At 39.5% G+C, this 17,380-nt stretch overlaps 1 protein-coding gene across 8 annotated transcripts in view; it reads right to left on the bottom strand.

Annotated features, from left to right (window-relative positions):
- The window catches only part of FNDC3A (fibronectin type III domain containing 3A), a 123,473-nt gene that overhangs the window by 36,455 nt on the left and 69,638 nt on the right, over positions 1–17,380 (bottom strand). For all 8 annotated transcript variants that reach the window (XM_074565820.1, XM_074565830.1, XM_074565855.1 and 5 more), the window contains 4 exons: positions 14,453–14,690; positions 11,091–11,363; positions 9,002–9,060; positions 703–860 (listed from right to left, as the gene is read on the bottom strand). In XM_074565820.1, coding sequence (XP_074421921.1) covers positions 703–860; positions 9,002–9,060; positions 11,091–11,363; positions 14,453–14,690 — 728 coding nt within the window. The remainder of the gene's footprint in view (positions 1–702; positions 861–9,001; positions 9,061–11,090; positions 11,364–14,452; positions 14,691–17,380) is intronic.

The raw sequence follows: 17,380 nt of genomic DNA, 5'->3' as shown, positions 1-17,380 counted from the left end.
CAAAGCTCATTTCTTTTCCTCTAAGCTTCTAGGACAGCAATATCCAACTTGCAATTCATGTACTGCTTCTTAAGAAATCCAAGGAAGGTGACTAAGATCAAGTAGCTAAATACAAAGACTTATAATTATTAGAGCTCTACACCCTTAAAGGTTAATTTTCTGTTATATTTTTCAAAGTTACCAAAAAACGAATGAAAGCCGTTGTATTAGGAATGAAACAATTGAGGAGTTTTATTTGTTTTGCTGCTGCTAGAGTTGTGTTCTGTGTGAATCTACTTACTTTATGTCGTATCTTAAAACTGTCTCTTACCAAGAGCATTTTCAGGGAAGGGAGGGATAACCTTATGGGAGCACAAGCACGTGCTGAAGCAAATAACTACAAATACAATTTGTATTTCGCACTACTTGTATATCTCACCAATTGAGAACCCATAGTTTCTAGTGTGGCTGGTTGAAATACAGCTAAGTGACATTAAAACGCGGTTCCAATATCTAAGAACAAAGTCTTTAATTTCTAATTGATGGCAGAGACTTCAGTAATAAAACAGAACCAACTCTACTGAAAAAGTAGTTCGTTTCTAAAGAGAACTTGCACAAAACTGCTGATTACCTTAATCTCTGGACAACAGGCAGATTTTTAATGAGATTCTAAGCCACATAATTCAATGCAGCAGCAATTAAATAAAAATAATGAATACCTACACGTATACAGTTTTGTACTTTCCATCTTTTCCGGTATTTGAAATCATTACTTCGTAAGTATAAACATCTGGTATGTCATTCTTGTCAGCATCTTCTCTGGTATCACTGGATGGAGGGGACCACATAAGCAGTGCTGTTCTTGCCCGAATGTCTGATACCTGTAGAAATACAACTTTGAAACCTCTGCCATTTAAATGTTACTTGTACATAAATGCTGCTTTGCCGTGTAGAACCAAATAAAAGAGAAGAAAATCATATAGCATTATCATATCACAGTATTTATACTGATCTAATAGCTACTAATCAGTTTTTACAGATGAAATCAAGCTAGAAATCTGAGAAATGTCAGGAGAAAAGTGCAATGCGAAGGCCTAGGGCTGAACGTAACAAATTTCTAAGTAACAAATGCCACCTAGTGGGCTACATAAAAATGACTGCAACATTTATGAAGCACAAGAGATGGCAAGCACATATTGTGAATCAGTCCTTTTATTAAATGACAATGTTTCAGACTTTTTTTTACGTGACTGGTACTATGATTTATTTTTTTTTTAATACTTTCTTGCTGACTTGTTTTTCATATGAAATATATAGAAGCTCAGGAATTTCTCCAAAATGACTGGCATTACTGTAGCAGGTACATAAAGAAACTGCTTTGGGCATTTAATTATGACTGTGACAAGTAGACTCTCGCATTAGATTAGGACCCATGTGGTTAACTACCCCAACAAATTGGTTTTGATCAGGAAATTAATAGGGATACAATTGCCTGAGGATGTAACTTAATACTCTGTTAGCGAACGGAGTATTACAAACACGTAACGTACTTCGAGCCCAGGCACTTGCGACGAAGGCATGCTCACAAGGTCTGTGTACATATACCTATATACTCGCGCATATATATATCTATATGTATATATATATATATTTGCAAAAAGGCCTGGATAACAGCAGTTGCTGTTTCAGAAATAAGAGAAACACCTCCAACTGACTGAGAAGCTTTTGCCTCAACAGACTCACGCTGCTAAAGGTGGCGACCCTCGGGTGGATTACACGGTAAGCGGGGAATCGCAAAGAGACTACTGAAACGGAGAAGGAATTGTCTTCAAAAGTGTAAAAGCAGCATGAAAATCCGTACCAAGGATAAAAGATGCTGGAGTGGAACAGAGCAATGATCAAAACCTTGCCTGAGAGTGCAAGAAATTGCCCTGCCACCATTTCCGCCTCCATCCAGGCCTGATGGATGCCGTGAGTTATCGCACCCCAGCTGGTGCGACAGCAGTTTGGGGTGCAGCAGGCAGGGACCCATAGCTCGAGTGGGCACAAGTCACCTGGTGGAGAGCTTTCTCAATGGCCTGTGGATTAGCAGATTGGAGGGAACAACAGATTTTAGGGAATAACGGAGTTAAATGCGAAGCTAAAGCACCCACGTTTCCCGAAGGAGATGTGCGGTTACAGGCACCCACACTCCCACAAGAGTAGGTGCTGCTCGAAACCCACACGTCCTGCAAGGGGCTGGGGATGCTCCTATTTCTGTAGGTGAGTGCACGGGTGTGTGCATGTAATGATGACTTTTTAGGATCCGTTATAGACGGAAGTCTAGAAATTTGTGGGTGTTTATTAATATTGCACGTCTGCTATTGTGGTTTATATGTTCCACCTGTCTGCTATTTCCAATCATTTCATAAGAGAACTGAAAACACATTTCATTAGATGAAATGACTAGTTTTACAATATGACTTTAATATATATCTATTTTGTGAATAATTACTTTTGGAAATCTATTACCAGAGTATCAGAGTCAAAATGCTATCTTCACAACCAGTGCTCTTAAATCGCTATAATATGCTGAACTAAAAACCAGAACAGGCCAACTTTGAGAACCGAAGCAGAGAGCAGATGACTTACTGATAACAGAGAAACAGAAAGGAAGAAAAATCAAACACGATGAGCTTTTATGTCTTGGAAATAAGGTCACTTAGCCCTTAAATGCTAACAGGGCTATACATCACATCCTGAAAGGGATCAAATGCTAAGACGACCCACTGAAGTTCTTGGAAACACAACTGAAAGTTTGGTAAGAGAAATTCCACTATACTCTTGATGCAGTCACAAACTACGCTAACTACAACCACCTCAGTACAATTCTAGCAGTTTTTGAAGTTGTGGGAAGCATCTGGGGTGGTAAAAGCTCCCTCTCAGGCAATCTTAATCCCTCCCTCCTGGGTTGCAGAAGGCAGCAGGGGATACTGAAGGAAAGTAGCGTAGATTCCTGGAGGATCTACTGTGCTCCAGGACTAGTGGGTCTACTGTAAAATTATTTATTCCTTTGTTTAGCTACCTTAACAGTTGACATTTTTTTCCTAATGCCCAGGCAGTACCTCTCTTACTACCCAGCTAAGCCTACTAGTCCTAGGCACCATGGAGTTGAACTTTATATCTTCCCTTCTTTTCTGCAGTTGTTTCTTACATATTTGAAGACTGTTAGCATTCGTGCCTCCCCTCACTTACCTAAGTCTCTGATCATTCTCACCGTTCTCCTTATCTCCTGCTGTTTCATTACCTTAGTGCTTTGCCCAGAACTAAACATAACATCCCATCTAACACTTTCCTAATGCCAAACTGCCTTATACACTTGTCAGATTACATTTCTTCATACACCTTAGTTTGTCTATCTTCTTTCACACCAGAGAAGCAATGTGGTTGGTATGAGTGAAAGGTGGCATTACATCTTACTGGAACATTAAAAGATTAGAGGTTTCAACTGTTCAGTACAGACAGCGCAGGAAGAGTAGGAGGGAGATCAAAGACAACGTTACAGACTACAGAGTAAGAGCACTTTGACTAGTAACATTAAAACCAGAGTATTAGTGGAATCATTACATACCAACAAGCGTCAACAGAGAACAGGATGAAATGTTCTTTAAGTCACTGACTGGATGAAAAACTGTTCTCCCGAGTTACTCTCCCAGGACAATGTTTGTTGGTCAATTCACATAAACCTCATAAACCTACCATAACACTTCTAAAATAATAGATGACAACTACTAACACAGTAACCGTAACACAATGAAGCAGAATTGTGTACCAAGCTAAAAAACAGTGGCTAGGTAGGTTGTTCTGGTTGTTTTACTTTGTGTAAACAGAGTATGTGTCTAAAGAATACTATGAAGAGCTGAAGCTTTGTTGTGGCCAATTTGCCAAAGCAAGTCAATGGAACTGAACACCAGAAACGTAAAGCGAAAGGTATTCACAGAAGCTGGGGGTTAAGGACATAGTTATGGTGCATAAAAAGCTGTAATGTATAAAAACCTATATGAATTCTCTACATATACACATGCACGCATATGCACATGGAGAAAAGAAAGGTATATGTTAAGCAAATAACCTACAATTGACTAGAATTTACAAGACAAGTCAAAAGTTCCAATGAAACAAAAGCAGCTAACAGGATTAAAGACAAAAGACAGATAGATAGATAGATAGACAGACAGATAGATAGATAGATACATACATACATACATATATATAGAGTTATATATATAGTGATATATGTATATAGGTATATATAGTTATATATACAGTTATTTCCATCCTGCATTTCCAGTGAGGCAGAAATCCGGATCCATCTTATGTAACCCTGTTGCTGGATTAGAAAATTTACAACCTACACCAAAGTTACTGGGACCAGCAGATGGTGCCCAGTGAATCTGAGTGCTGTGTGATAAACCATATAATGCCCAACCCTGTGCCTCATACACCTGAATCCTCCCGAAGCTGCTCCCTTCTCTGTTTCTGCAACCCCAGCGAATCAGGGTGGGGGACTGTGGGGTCCCCAGAAATACAGCTTGTATGTGAGGGGTCAGTAATAAGACAAAAAGAACAGGCAGTAGGGGCGGAACTAAGTAACACCAAGGGTTTTCTTCTGGACCTATGTTACATACTTTGTAAGTTCTGGAGCTTTTCAGTAAATTCATCTATAGGTGAATACACATATAGGTGTATGAGTATTTTCAACTAGTCTCAGTTGCTAAAAAAAATAAAAAATCAGAGCTGCAAGCACTGACAAGAGAGAATCAGAGAATGTAATTTAAGTCCTTGTCAACTCATTTATAAAACATTTGGTACTGCTTTTCAGATTCAGCTTCCAGCTAAGAGAATGATTCTTAAAGACAAGTCTAGGTCCAGCTATATTCTTCCTTACAAAACTATTAATAAGGGACAAAAGCAAAGTATTAAAAGATGAAGAATTGCTAAAATGAAGATTTCCTGTAAAAAACTTTTCTCTATTGTATATATACACTATAGCAGTCTTAGATTACATCAGCACGTACAATTTTAAAACGAAATTCCAGCTTCACACGATGCAAACATATGACAGTAATTACCAATTGCTTAAAAAGCAATTATGCAATATTGTCCTTTATCCTTGATGTTCAATAATACCCCAATACTTGACTTCTTTAACACTAGTCAGAGCGCTATTACGGAAAAGAGTTACTAAAGTTTCAGAAATTCATGTCAGTTCTCAAGCACGGAACACTAGCATATATTAAAAAACTCTCTGTGATATAAGGAGGAAAAAAGTATTTTTGAAGAAAAAATAATTAAGATCAGAAGAATCCACTATTCTTAGGTGCCCTGACACACTCAGGAGTGACTTTTTCGGAAAACTTGGCATTACTTATTACTTTGTATGCTTATTCAAGGAGCTGCAATTGATTTTTGTCGCAGCTATGAGCACTGTGTGCTTCTGCAAAGCAGAGTACAATACTTGAGTCGGGCCCCAGCACTGAGGAAACTAAGAGGTGGGCACGTCTTCATTAGCAGTTCAGCTCGAAAAAGTGAGTGTCCTCATTAACTATACTACACATGCCATTTGGGTCAAACAAAAGAGCAGTTTTAGCATGTGCAAACTGGGTTGCATTCAGACAGCAACACAAGGTACTTAACTGGTGAGTGAGACGCATCACGTTCCAGAAGCCCCCAAGCATACACAGAACATGCACGAACCACAAAACATTATGCCCTACTGAGGGATTTACAAGCTATATAACCAACCCTCAAATTCTGAGTTCCTACTGCCTCTCCTTATTAAATACTCAGCTTTCTGCTCCATTCTTCATTTTGCTTTTGTCTTTTCAGGTCCCCTTGTCTTCTCTTCTGCTTGCTTTGTTATTTGGTTAATGGACATGACAACTGGTTGAGACCCTGCTCAAATGCTGAGGACTCACCATGGTACAATCTGCAGAACCACCCCAACTTACATCTGGGTATAGAAAGTTCAAGAAGAAGACCCTAAGTACAAGGGTCACCTGGTGGCAGTGTCACATTACGAACTTAACACTGCCACATATGAAAGGATGGGAGATCCATACAGGCAAAAGTTTAAGAAAATGAGAACATGTTCATAAAAACATGTAATGGGAGTCTAGAGGCAGCAACGCTGATGTGCCCCATACTGCACGGAACTGAAAGAGAGGTGTGAATGAAAGCATACCGTGGAGCCCACCACCTGATTTAGATATGCATGTCCTGGAACTGGGCATTGAGACATGGGACAGTCCAGGACAGGTCACAGCCTTCAGCACTACTCCGGGCTTTCTGGGGCAGGATATGGTGCAATGGACACTGTACTGGACGGCACCTGTATCATCATCTGAACACCACCACAGACAGTATCCAGTACTGCCTGTGCCAGCACTGACGTTCAACCAGGGAAGAGGGCATAGATGATCCATCAAGAGCAGCATCATGGCACAATTCCCACAGTGAGTGCTTCGAGCAAAACATTAATCAAAAATCTGCAGGAATATTTCTGACAAGAACTACAAACAGAAGGTGCGAAAAACACCACCATCTCCTGGTTCACTTGTGGGAGGGTGAGGAAATGTTTTCTTGGAGAAACGGTGGGAGGGTTGATTCTGATGCTGCAAGGCCAGAGTAGGTAACACAGCCTCACTTTCTCTTATCATGTCACACCTCCCCAAGCTGTAACATCAGCCAGTCTTCCACCCACCCACAGCTCTGACAATCCCTTGCCTTCACCAAGCATAAGCCTCTCAAGCGCTGGAAGTTTGGCTTTTTGCCTTGTGTACACTGTCTAGTCTGTAGCAGACTACTACTGCCTAAGCCTGTGATGTCTTCTGAGGTCTGCAAAGAGATGACTTGTAGGCACACAGCTACACACAAGTGAGGACATGGTGGGGAGGAGAAATAGCGTGCTTGCCTAAAAGGCGTGGATGGTTGAGTGTTGAGGGTGGAAGGAAGTGAAAGAAAAAAAGACAGTACTGGCACTCCATTGCTTTTTCATATGTCATTAGCAACATAGCAGAAGACACCACCTGTTGATCATACTTCTCACAGTCTCACTCTAACCACCCCAGGAAGCTCAGAGTTGTCATTTCCCTTGGCAATGTGGCCACTGACTGGATGCCTCAGACTTGGATGGCATCCCGTATGCCCTGACCACCAGCAGAGGACTGTCCATACATCTCGAGAACTGATCCCCTGACCTCTAGTCCGGATAGAAAGGATCATCCACATTCTCATGAAGTTAAGAAGGGCATAGCAGGCACTCGTGATTTCAGAGCTCCTGAGAACACTGTTGTCCAGCGTGCCCCAGTGACAGCACTATCTTGCAGCAAGCTAACCCTGCAGCAAAAGTTGTTTCTGCATCCATTCTGGTGCGGTATGTAGCTAAACTAGGCACGTGTTCCCTTACTGGGACAGACTCTCATGACTCAGAGTCAAAAGGGGTCAAAGACACCAGCCCCTTTTAGCTACACAGCCCTGATCCATTCCCGAAGTAGGTATGTTTTGTGCAGTGAACAGCAGGGACCATACAGAAAGAACAGCATCTTAACTGTGTTAAAAAAAAAACAAAAAAACAAACAAAAGGCTATTCTAATCTTGAACACAATGGACCAGCATGAGTAAGAAATCTTTCCTGCTTCGCTTTGAGAATGGAATAGAATTCTTAAACAGTATTTTGATGCATATTTTCCTAGAGTGTGTGTGTATATAAGTTATTTATATTTTATATATTTTTACATATTTTTTAATATATATATTTTAATAGCAAATGACTCTCTGTAATTCTTTCTGGCTCCATCCTACAGCAAGCCTGGAGCCTTCAGATTCACTGCACAAGTCTCTACTGCTGGACCTAACAGAGTGATAGCAGCAGGTGTTTGCTAACATCTGCGGAGACGAGATGCATAGCTGGGCAGTGAAACAACAGGCAGCAAAACAAAATCTCTGCTGGTAGGACTTTGCAGGGGCTTGCTGTCGGAAGAAAGATGAGACGTGGGAAAGCTGGATTACATTCCAGGTCCTGGATAAAAATCAGTGCTATCAGATGTAGACTTACATTAATTTCTTACAGCCATAACCCCTTCTGACCCTTCTTCTCCAGCTTCTTGAAGTCTGGTCCTAATCAACGGTTCCTCATTCCAGTCTGTATTCCTTGTTTACTCCACCCCAGACTTCAGCCCTTTAGTCTCTCAATAAAGTTCTGGTATCCTTGTCTCACCAATCTTCACCTTCCTCGGGTGGTTTCAGTCTCTTGCTACTACTGCCCACTATCCCCACCACTCTGAGTCTTACCAACAAGACTATCACCCTTTCGTTATCAGTCTGCTTGTAAAAATAACAAACAGCTTGCTCTTCAAACTTTTCAAGCAGGTAAAGTCAGAAGCCCACTGCTGACAGTCACCTGCCTTGACAAATTTTATGTCTCTCTTTCCTGGACGTGCCAGAGACTCTTAAAGAGAAATCTGTCACAATTGTTCTTTACTTCTCAAATAAGGTTTTCCAAACCCTCATTTTTGGTCAGGTCTCCAAAACCTTGCCAGGTATCTCTCATGGCTAGAGATATCCGATGTGTAAAATTGTTGCCTGGACAGTTAAAACTAAACAATATTACAGGAAATTGAGAACACATTTTACAGTAAGAGATGATGTTTAGCATCATCTTATGTTAAGCATCACCATTACCTTACTGGCAATGTTACAAGCTCTTTCTATATATATTTTTTATAACTATGTTAATATTGAGATTTCACAGAGTGGCCAAGGAGAATTACACATAATACATATCAAGACAATTTTAGCTTCATAAATGTTAATATACTAAAAATTACTTTGGTCATTTACATTTCAGTGACTAGAAGTTAAGCGAGTTTTCTTTAGTGAGGGAAGTTAAAGATCCTTCAAACTTGGAGAGAGAAAAGGAGGTGTAACTGTGTAAAATAGCAACAGATACATTCTGATTTTATGGAAAGCTTAATTTACTTACCACTGGCTTGGCTATATTAGAAAGAAGTGCTTCAAGTGCTTTTGTTTCTTCATCCTTTTCTTAAAAAACAAAATCAAAACAAACAAAAATTACCCATGAATATCGTTCAGTGACTTTACAGTGAAATAGCTCTTAAAAGTCAACAACTGCACATAGACTAAAGTATTTATAAAATAGAACACCTTGCCAACTTGCATTCATCTAGAGCAAAATAAAACCAAAAAAAAAACCTCCCAAAGAAGTTGTTAATCTAAAACTATATCTAAACCTGTTCTATGATTTATGGAATACAGAAAGCCTGGTTATCTTTTATTAATGTATAACTTTAAACAAACTACTGCTCCGGAGAACTTAAACTCTTGGCTGAGATATTTCCTATAGATTCCTCTTTGGATGTAGATGCAGTCAAGTTACAGTAGTTTAAATGTTACTGCACATCAGCTGGAAGACTACTGGTAACACTGCTGGCCTCCCCCAATTGCAAGGGCAAACCTCAGCTTAGCCTTCAGTTACATCTCAGGCAAAGAATCTAAGGTGTTCTGTTTCAGCTGAAGGTACAGTTGAGGTTTATAAAGTATATAGAAAGTGTTTTATGTACTTTCATCCCCCCAATATTAAAATTTTATTATTTCAATAGTGAAAGTGAATAGGCTGCTCAGTTTTGAAGCTGTGGACAGGCATTTTTAATTCACTGCCTTAAACTAAAATGAAAAATGAAAAATAAAAGAAAAAACAAAGCCTTTAAAAAACACAGGTCAAATTAAACTAATTAAATGCATTTCTGACTTCTATTTGTTATTACAAGTTTAAGTCATAGTACATAATTTTCCCAAATGTCTCCTTAATTAAATAATTTTGAAAAGTTTCCATTTTTCATATGGAATACTTCTAAGGAACCGTTAACATAATTTTCATAACATATGTAAGCAACACTACGTTTCATCGCCTGTGCCTTGGTAAAGTTAGCTCACATATAAACACCAACGAACCGAAAGTAAACTGAAGCCACGACAAATGCCAAACTGGAACTATAGCAGCAAGCATTCATTCAAGTTTGGAGCAGCTCTTCCCAACTTCTGAATTCAGGTTGTATCTCAAAGGTGTGTCCCTTGGTACTAAGCTTTCACAGCGTATCATCGACACGTTTTTAAACAGCTCCTGTAGGTTGAGATTTCCTGGTCTTGCTTAGATATACTTTCTTTGCATTCCTTTTGGTTTACAGCAATCGAATACACAGTGGCACAGAATAATCACCTCAAAGCAAACTTCAGTGAGTTGAGAAAGTCACGGTTTATTTCCCTCAGCATCACTAGTTACAGCTCCCTATTCTGAGAAAATTGCACTCGGCTGACGGCAAGTCTTTGACGTTATGTTCTGAATCTGAAGTGCCATGACAGTGACCTGAAAGTTGCATAGTGACACATCATCACATTCAACAACTCTATGACCAAGACTGAGTGAATTCAGTCCATTTATGAGATCGCAGGCTTTCCAGTGAAATAAAGGTATTAATAATAAATACACTCCCTGTGGTAGTGTCTTAGAAAACATGAACTCACACAGACTACTGTGTGAGGACCAGTCTTTTTCTACAAAGGCCTTTCAATAATGAGTTGGCAGGGACAGGTGTTATGTGAATTTTGTGTAACACAGCAGCATCTCTTTTACAAAATACTTCTCTTTAACAAGCTGAATGTACATTTCCTGTATCAGACGCCTGGTTCTTTCCATGTTTTCTGCAATATCAAGCAGGCCATCAATATTCAGCAATTCCTTAGAATGTAAGCACCAATAACTTTGGACAAAGCACAGATATTTCTTTGAACAGTGTTATGAAGTATGACTAATAAGATTTGCTCAAATCTACGTGGAGACTTGCATGTCAGTAGTTTTGTTCTCTTAGGCCCATCGTTCCAGTGTGATGAGCAGGCTGATCGCCCTTAACTCCGTTCTATATAAGTCAGGGTAATTATGGGCTACTACCCAACTCCAAGATTGTCAAAGTGTGGTTTTCTACCTAGAAACGCTATGCTCAGCCAGACACTGGAGTCACATAATGTATATATATATTATCTTTATTAACACTTACCTTCTACTTCTGCATCTGGCTGAGAATTGCTTTTTCCTTTAACCAAAGACTTGCTTTTGGTAGAACCTGTGCTTATACCAGCTGCATCCTGTCCTTTTGTAAGTCCATTATGTTCACTTGTAGGAGATGGACATTTCTGAGGAGACGACGGAGGACTGTTTAACTTATCCTTCTGAGTTCCATGTCGATCTTTTAATTTTTTTTGTAACCTTTCATATGTTTTACTAGACCTTTCGTCTCTAAAGTTGGATCTTCCATGAGCAGGCAGAGTATCTAAATGAAAGTAAACAAGAAAAAAATTAAAAAGAATCACTAAGAACAGAATGTAATTAAAAATCTATTTAAAAATGCTATGCTATGTGCATTAGCTGCACGCTTGTGTGTAAAATTACACCTCTGTTTCTGTTGGAAAACTGAAGTGTCCAGCAGGTAAACTGATATGAACTAATTGGACATTAACAACATGTTAGGGGAGAAAGTATAATCTTTCCTTCCTGTATCTTTTTCCTACTTAAAAATTATTCTTAAAATGTTTCTATAATCTTCCTTGAGCTGTAAGGTACAGGACAAAGTCAGCACAGAAAAAATGTGCTTACATGGGAGGAGGTTTGCTCTTATGCTGAATAAAAAATACAGAAGTTTTAGGTTTTGGAATGCAACTAGAGCTCTTACTTTAATGGTGCTTCAGCAGAAATCAGCTGGAAAAAAACCCAAAAAAGCATAGGGCAACTGAAAGACATTAAAAGGTTGAAGGCAGTATGGGTAGGTCTTGTAAGTACATTATACCTGTACACAGTAACCCAAGGCATTGCTGCTGTATCACCAAAGTCCCATCTCTAAGTCAAAACGTGGCTTTGGAAAAAAGTCAGTACTAGCCTAATGAAAAAAAGGAAATTGCAGATTGGTGAACTTTTCTATCCAATTCTAATATTTTTATCCATTTTCACCTTCATGCCTCTGTCCTGGTTTCAGCGGGGATAGTTAATTTTATTCCTAGTAGCTGGTATAGCGCTGTGGTTTTGATTTAGTATGAAAATAATGTTGATAACACACTGATGTTTTAGTTGTTGCTAAGTAATGCTTATACTAATTCAAGGACTTTTCAGCTTTCCATGCTCTGCCAGCAACGAGGTGCACCAGTAGCTGGGAGGCAGCATAACCAGGACAGCTGACCCAAACCAGCCAAAGGGATATTCCATACCACATGACGTCATGCTCAGTACATAAACCGGGGGGGAGTTGGCCGGGGGAAGGGGTGATCACTGCTCGGGGATGGGATGGGCATTGGTCAGTGGGTAGTGAGCAACTGTATTGTGCATCACTTGCTTTGTATGTTCTGTTATTATTCTTATTGTTCTCTCTTCCTTTGCTGTCCTATTAAACTGTCTTTATCTCAACCCATGAGTTTTTCTTTTTTTTTCCCCATTCTCCTCCCCATCCCACTGCAGGGGGGGCACAGTGAGCAAGTGGCTGTGAGTGGCATGTATTTGGCGGCTGGGGTTAAACCACAACAGCTTAGAAACAGCTTACTGACTCACGACTTTAAAATAGTGCACCACATGGCACCAAGTCTTTCCTTGGCGTAACCCTATCTATGATAAATGATGAAAGCTTTGAAAAAAATACATCCTTCAAAACTAGAATAGAATTTGTTCATTTTCAGGTAAGGTGGATCACTTGGTCTGAAGAATGAAGTTCATTATTTGTTATTCCTTATGTGCTAGGAAGTATAGAAAACAAGATCAAATGAAAACTTCCTTTCAAGAAGGATAAAATCACAAAACTAGAGAACTTTTCAGTTTCTGTTTTTTTTAGGTCAGCTTAATTCCCTGAAAATTTGACAGAGGACTACTAGATAAGCTGTGACTATTTAGAAATTTGATCTTCACTACCATTAGAGACTTAGGTGGTCTTGTTAGAGAACTACCACGGTCTAAGTGCTTCTGGGTTGCCATCCCCCCTCTTAAATTCAGATTCCTCATGTAAGAGCCTAACTGTGGGCTTTGACTTCTGAAAGCCAAAGTCAGTGGTCCGTAATTATGGAATCTGTAGCAAATATGTAACAAATCAAAGCATCCCTAATCCTCTTAATTCCCTAAATCCAAAAGCATCTTCCATATATATTTAAAACAAAGCAAAACCAAAGAATCCCACTTTATAATTTTTTGTTATATTAGCAGTTTAGCAATTATCATTGAATTCATATTTAAAGGGATATAACCGAGCAGCAGAAATCTAAAAAATGCTATGCCATTAAGAACTATCCTTTATCTTTTATGCAGTTAATTATCATACTCCAATCTCTTACTTTAACAAACTAAAAGCAAACAACTGCCATCTACAGGAAACCAAGAAATTAATAAAAACTTATAAATAAGCACCCAAAGAGCATCTAAAAACGAACTGTTATCAAAGTAGCACAAGGAACAAATAAAGTACAATTTAAGAATACAGAAACACTAAGAATTCCACCAAGATCAAGACATTAGTATATTGTTAGCTGATGGCTTTTTACAACATGACTATTTAAGCACATTGACTACATGGAGGACATTTTTAGATGATTTTAGTAGTAGCAGCACAGAACACTGAGAATCTACGCACGTAGCGACATGACAAAGTTACGTTTAGTCTCCCCCTCCATAGCTTCTAGCTTCTCCCTCTAGAAACAGCAACCTGGCACTATTGTCTTTCAAGGTCAGGACCTGCTTTATAACAGAAGTTTATCTAAAGAAAAGCAAGTCTACCAGAAATGTAAATATTAATCTAAGAATGCAGCCCCTGAGTTAGCAGACACGTATGCTTTGCCGCTAAACAGTATTAAAGGCAGATGTCAATAGCACCACCAAGGACAACTTCAACTACAATATTAAGTTTAGGTTGGTGGCACCAACTGATTTTTACTCAAGTGGGTCCTCAATACAGGCACTAGACTAAATGCATACAGTTTTATGAAAAACAGCTATCTTTTTTTTCATAATCAATACTAAGAACTGCTGTTTCACGCTTCAAACAGGATACCTGCAAGACATGAGACCTCAGAACAGTGCTCAGGTATGGATTTAAACATTTAATCTCAGGGGAAGACATCAACTGAATCACTACAAACACTTCCTGCATTGCTTTCCTGGACATGCTTAATGGATCACTGAATAGACAAGTCAAACTGACAAAAATAACTTCTTCTAGAATAATAAACTTCATTAAAAACAAGAATGGCACCCTCATGAAACTTTTGTGTATAGCTGTCATTCAAGCTATAACTTCCTTGATAAAGCCCATACATCAGCACAACAGATGCTGGAAACATGTAGAGCACTATTTCCTTTGATAGAACTTGCAATATTGGATAAGCTACTTACCCATATCGCCGTATACTTGAGAGGTGTGGTACTGTGGAATGTACTGCGTTGCCATATCACCGGCTCCGGTCACAGGTGAGTATATATGACGTGGTGGAGGGGGTATCATGGCTGGAAGAGGAAGGAAGCCAGGCAGTGGGGGATGTGGAGGCCTGTGTATCACTGCGTGACCACCAGGATGAAATTCTGGAGCCTGGGGGACCACCACAACCCTTCGAACACCGTTGTCCTCAATAACCTGTACAGGGAGAGACACCACGTATCAAAAAAAAAGAAATGCTTAGTAACACGCAAAAGAATGAATGTGCTTGGAATGACAGTCTGAAAGGTATGTTTCTATAAGCAAAACTAGTCATGGTAAAACCCTTAAATTTGAGAAAACGGAAACACAAGAGCCTAAGAAAACCCACGACTATTAAAGAGCAATTTATATTCTTTTAAAGTGTATTAACTGCAATAATGCCAATAATTTCTCAATGTGACGGGGAAAAATACTGTTAAAAAAATCTGACACTGACAACATCTTATAAACAACGAGGTACACCTACGGCATGAGCCTTCGCTTCTCCCCAGGGTCCTGTTTCCACCCTCATTCACATTGCTTGTACGCGACACTGATCCTATGGTTGGTTCTACAGTACAACAACTAGATTGCTCCCTAGAAGTGGTTTGGTGGGTGTAGGGGTCTGGTGGAGGGCAGGCACAAAGTACCGATGCAGAAAATGCTCTTCGCTAAACGAGGGTCAGTCATCAACAGGACCAGAAACAGGGATTCCTCCCTGAAGCGTATCACAGACATGGAAGACTGCCATCATGACCCTCTCTGGATGTTTGTATGACTAGTGGTAAATTCACAAAAATAGATGACTGTTGGTAATATCTAGAGATGATCTTGGCATAATTTGCCTTGTACATATCATGGTGACAGTACTTTAGCGTCTGTGATGCTGATGAATAAATTGTTCTCCACTTCCTAGTAAAATGCTGTAAAATAATGCCACAGCAGGGACTGCAATCTAAGTTCTTGGATGAAACATTTATACAGAAAAGGAGGAGAAGAAGAAAGGAATCTGGAATATCATGGCTACATTCAAAAGCAGGGGACAAGGCAACCCTATGACGTAAGTTTTCAATGACATTTGAAATGAGGTGGAGACATACACACATACAGCAATAGGTAACCTGGTGCAACAGGAGCAGATCAATATATCAAAGCACTTAGCGTTAAACTGCTTTCAACTCTACTGTTTAAGCTTAAGGGATTATGCTTGGCTAGATTTAGTCCCATGCCCTGGTGACCAAGTCCACGACAGAAAGCAGCTTGAGGGATCAATCATTGGTTTTACCATGTCCCCATTAGGGACTGGTGTGCATCTGGTACCTCTAGAACACAGCTTCTGCTTTTGTTTTCTCTGACAGCATTCTAATTTGTACACCCTAAAATTACACTGCTAGCTGAACTAATGCGAGGTAAGTGAGGTTGGTCTAGGAAATTATTTCAAAACTTCACTACTGTACTGAGAAAGACAGTTATGTAGATGCATCTGTATGCTTCTGGTGTAATGGTAGAATGAAGATCTCCATGCATATGCAATAACATTCAGAAGACATAAAAGTATGTACGCAATGGAGCTGATCCCACCTTACTTACATAAACAGAGAACTGGAAATGAATATAAATGACCTAAGTAAACACAGCTTTAAAATACATACATACTCTAAAAAATGGGCTGACTATTTTCAGTATATGGAAATTGTCCCTTATTGGGAAAGAGTAATTTCACTAAAGACAACACTCTTCACATCTGTGCAACCATAGCTGTGTGGCATCTAAACGCAGGATATATTAACAGCACTAAATACGACTAGAACTTCTGCTGTCCAATAAAATTCTCTAAACGCTGAAACACAGTTTTAATTATTTAGGTCCTTTTTGCTTACACAAAAAACCTTGCAATTCATCATGAATTTATGAGCAGATTCAGACTACACAGGAAGCAGCTTCCATAAAACCCAGGCTACTTAGTTTATAATTTATTTGTTTTCTTGGGTCTGCTAATAGCCTAAGTAACTCAGAAATACGATACTCGATTCATAGCAGCAAGGACCTTAAGTTTAATAGTGTAAAATGAAAAGTTTGACAAGTTTGTAACTATGTCTCCAAATCAAACATCAACTCAACCGTAAGCCTCTACCATGCAACTACATAGATAAAAACCCTCCAAAAAGCAGTAAGTGCACCATGTCAAGTGTATCATCTTAAGTTTAAAAAGAAACAAGTTATCTATAATCCTAATCGTGCTAGCAAAACACATAGTTCTGGCATAGGCCTGCTTGGTTGAGTGAACCAACCAAACATCACTAGAAAACGCATTACAGACAGCTTGGAGAGGATGAATAAAGATGAGATGGAGAAGAGAAGGCTCCGGGGAGGCCTTATAGCAGCCTTCCAGTACCTAAAGGGGGCCTACAGGAGAGATGGGGAGGGACTCTTTATCAGACACCGTAGTTATAGGATGAGGGGTAACGGTTTTAAACTAGAAGGGTGTGGATTTAAATTAGATATTAGGAAGAAATTCTTTACTGTGAGGGTGGTGAGGCACTGGAACAGGCTGCCCAGAGAAGCTGTGGATGCCCCATCCCTGGAAGTGTTCAAGGCCAGGCTGGACAGGGCTTTGGGCAGCCTGGTCTAGTGGGAGGTGTCCCTGCCCATGGCAGGGGGGTTGGAACTAGGTGATCTTTAAGGTCCCTTCCAACCCAAACCATTCTGTGATATGTATTTTCTTTCAGAGTTTTAGAACTACAGTTCCAAAAGGAGAGGAACGGAGAAGTAAATCGACTTATGAATCACTTTTTATTTATGTGATATAAGAAAAATAAATATGCTTTATTCTGTAGTAATCCCAAACTTCCAACAGAGGACAGTAT

The sequence above is a fragment of the Larus michahellis genome, chromosome 1 (genome assembly GCF_964199755.1).
Source record: "Larus michahellis chromosome 1, bLarMic1.1, whole genome shotgun sequence".
Lineage (NCBI taxonomy): Eukaryota > Metazoa > Chordata > Aves > Charadriiformes > Laridae > Larus > Larus michahellis.
The sequence above is the reverse complement of the archived record's forward strand: the minus strand, read 5'-3'. Positions and strand labels throughout refer to the sequence as shown.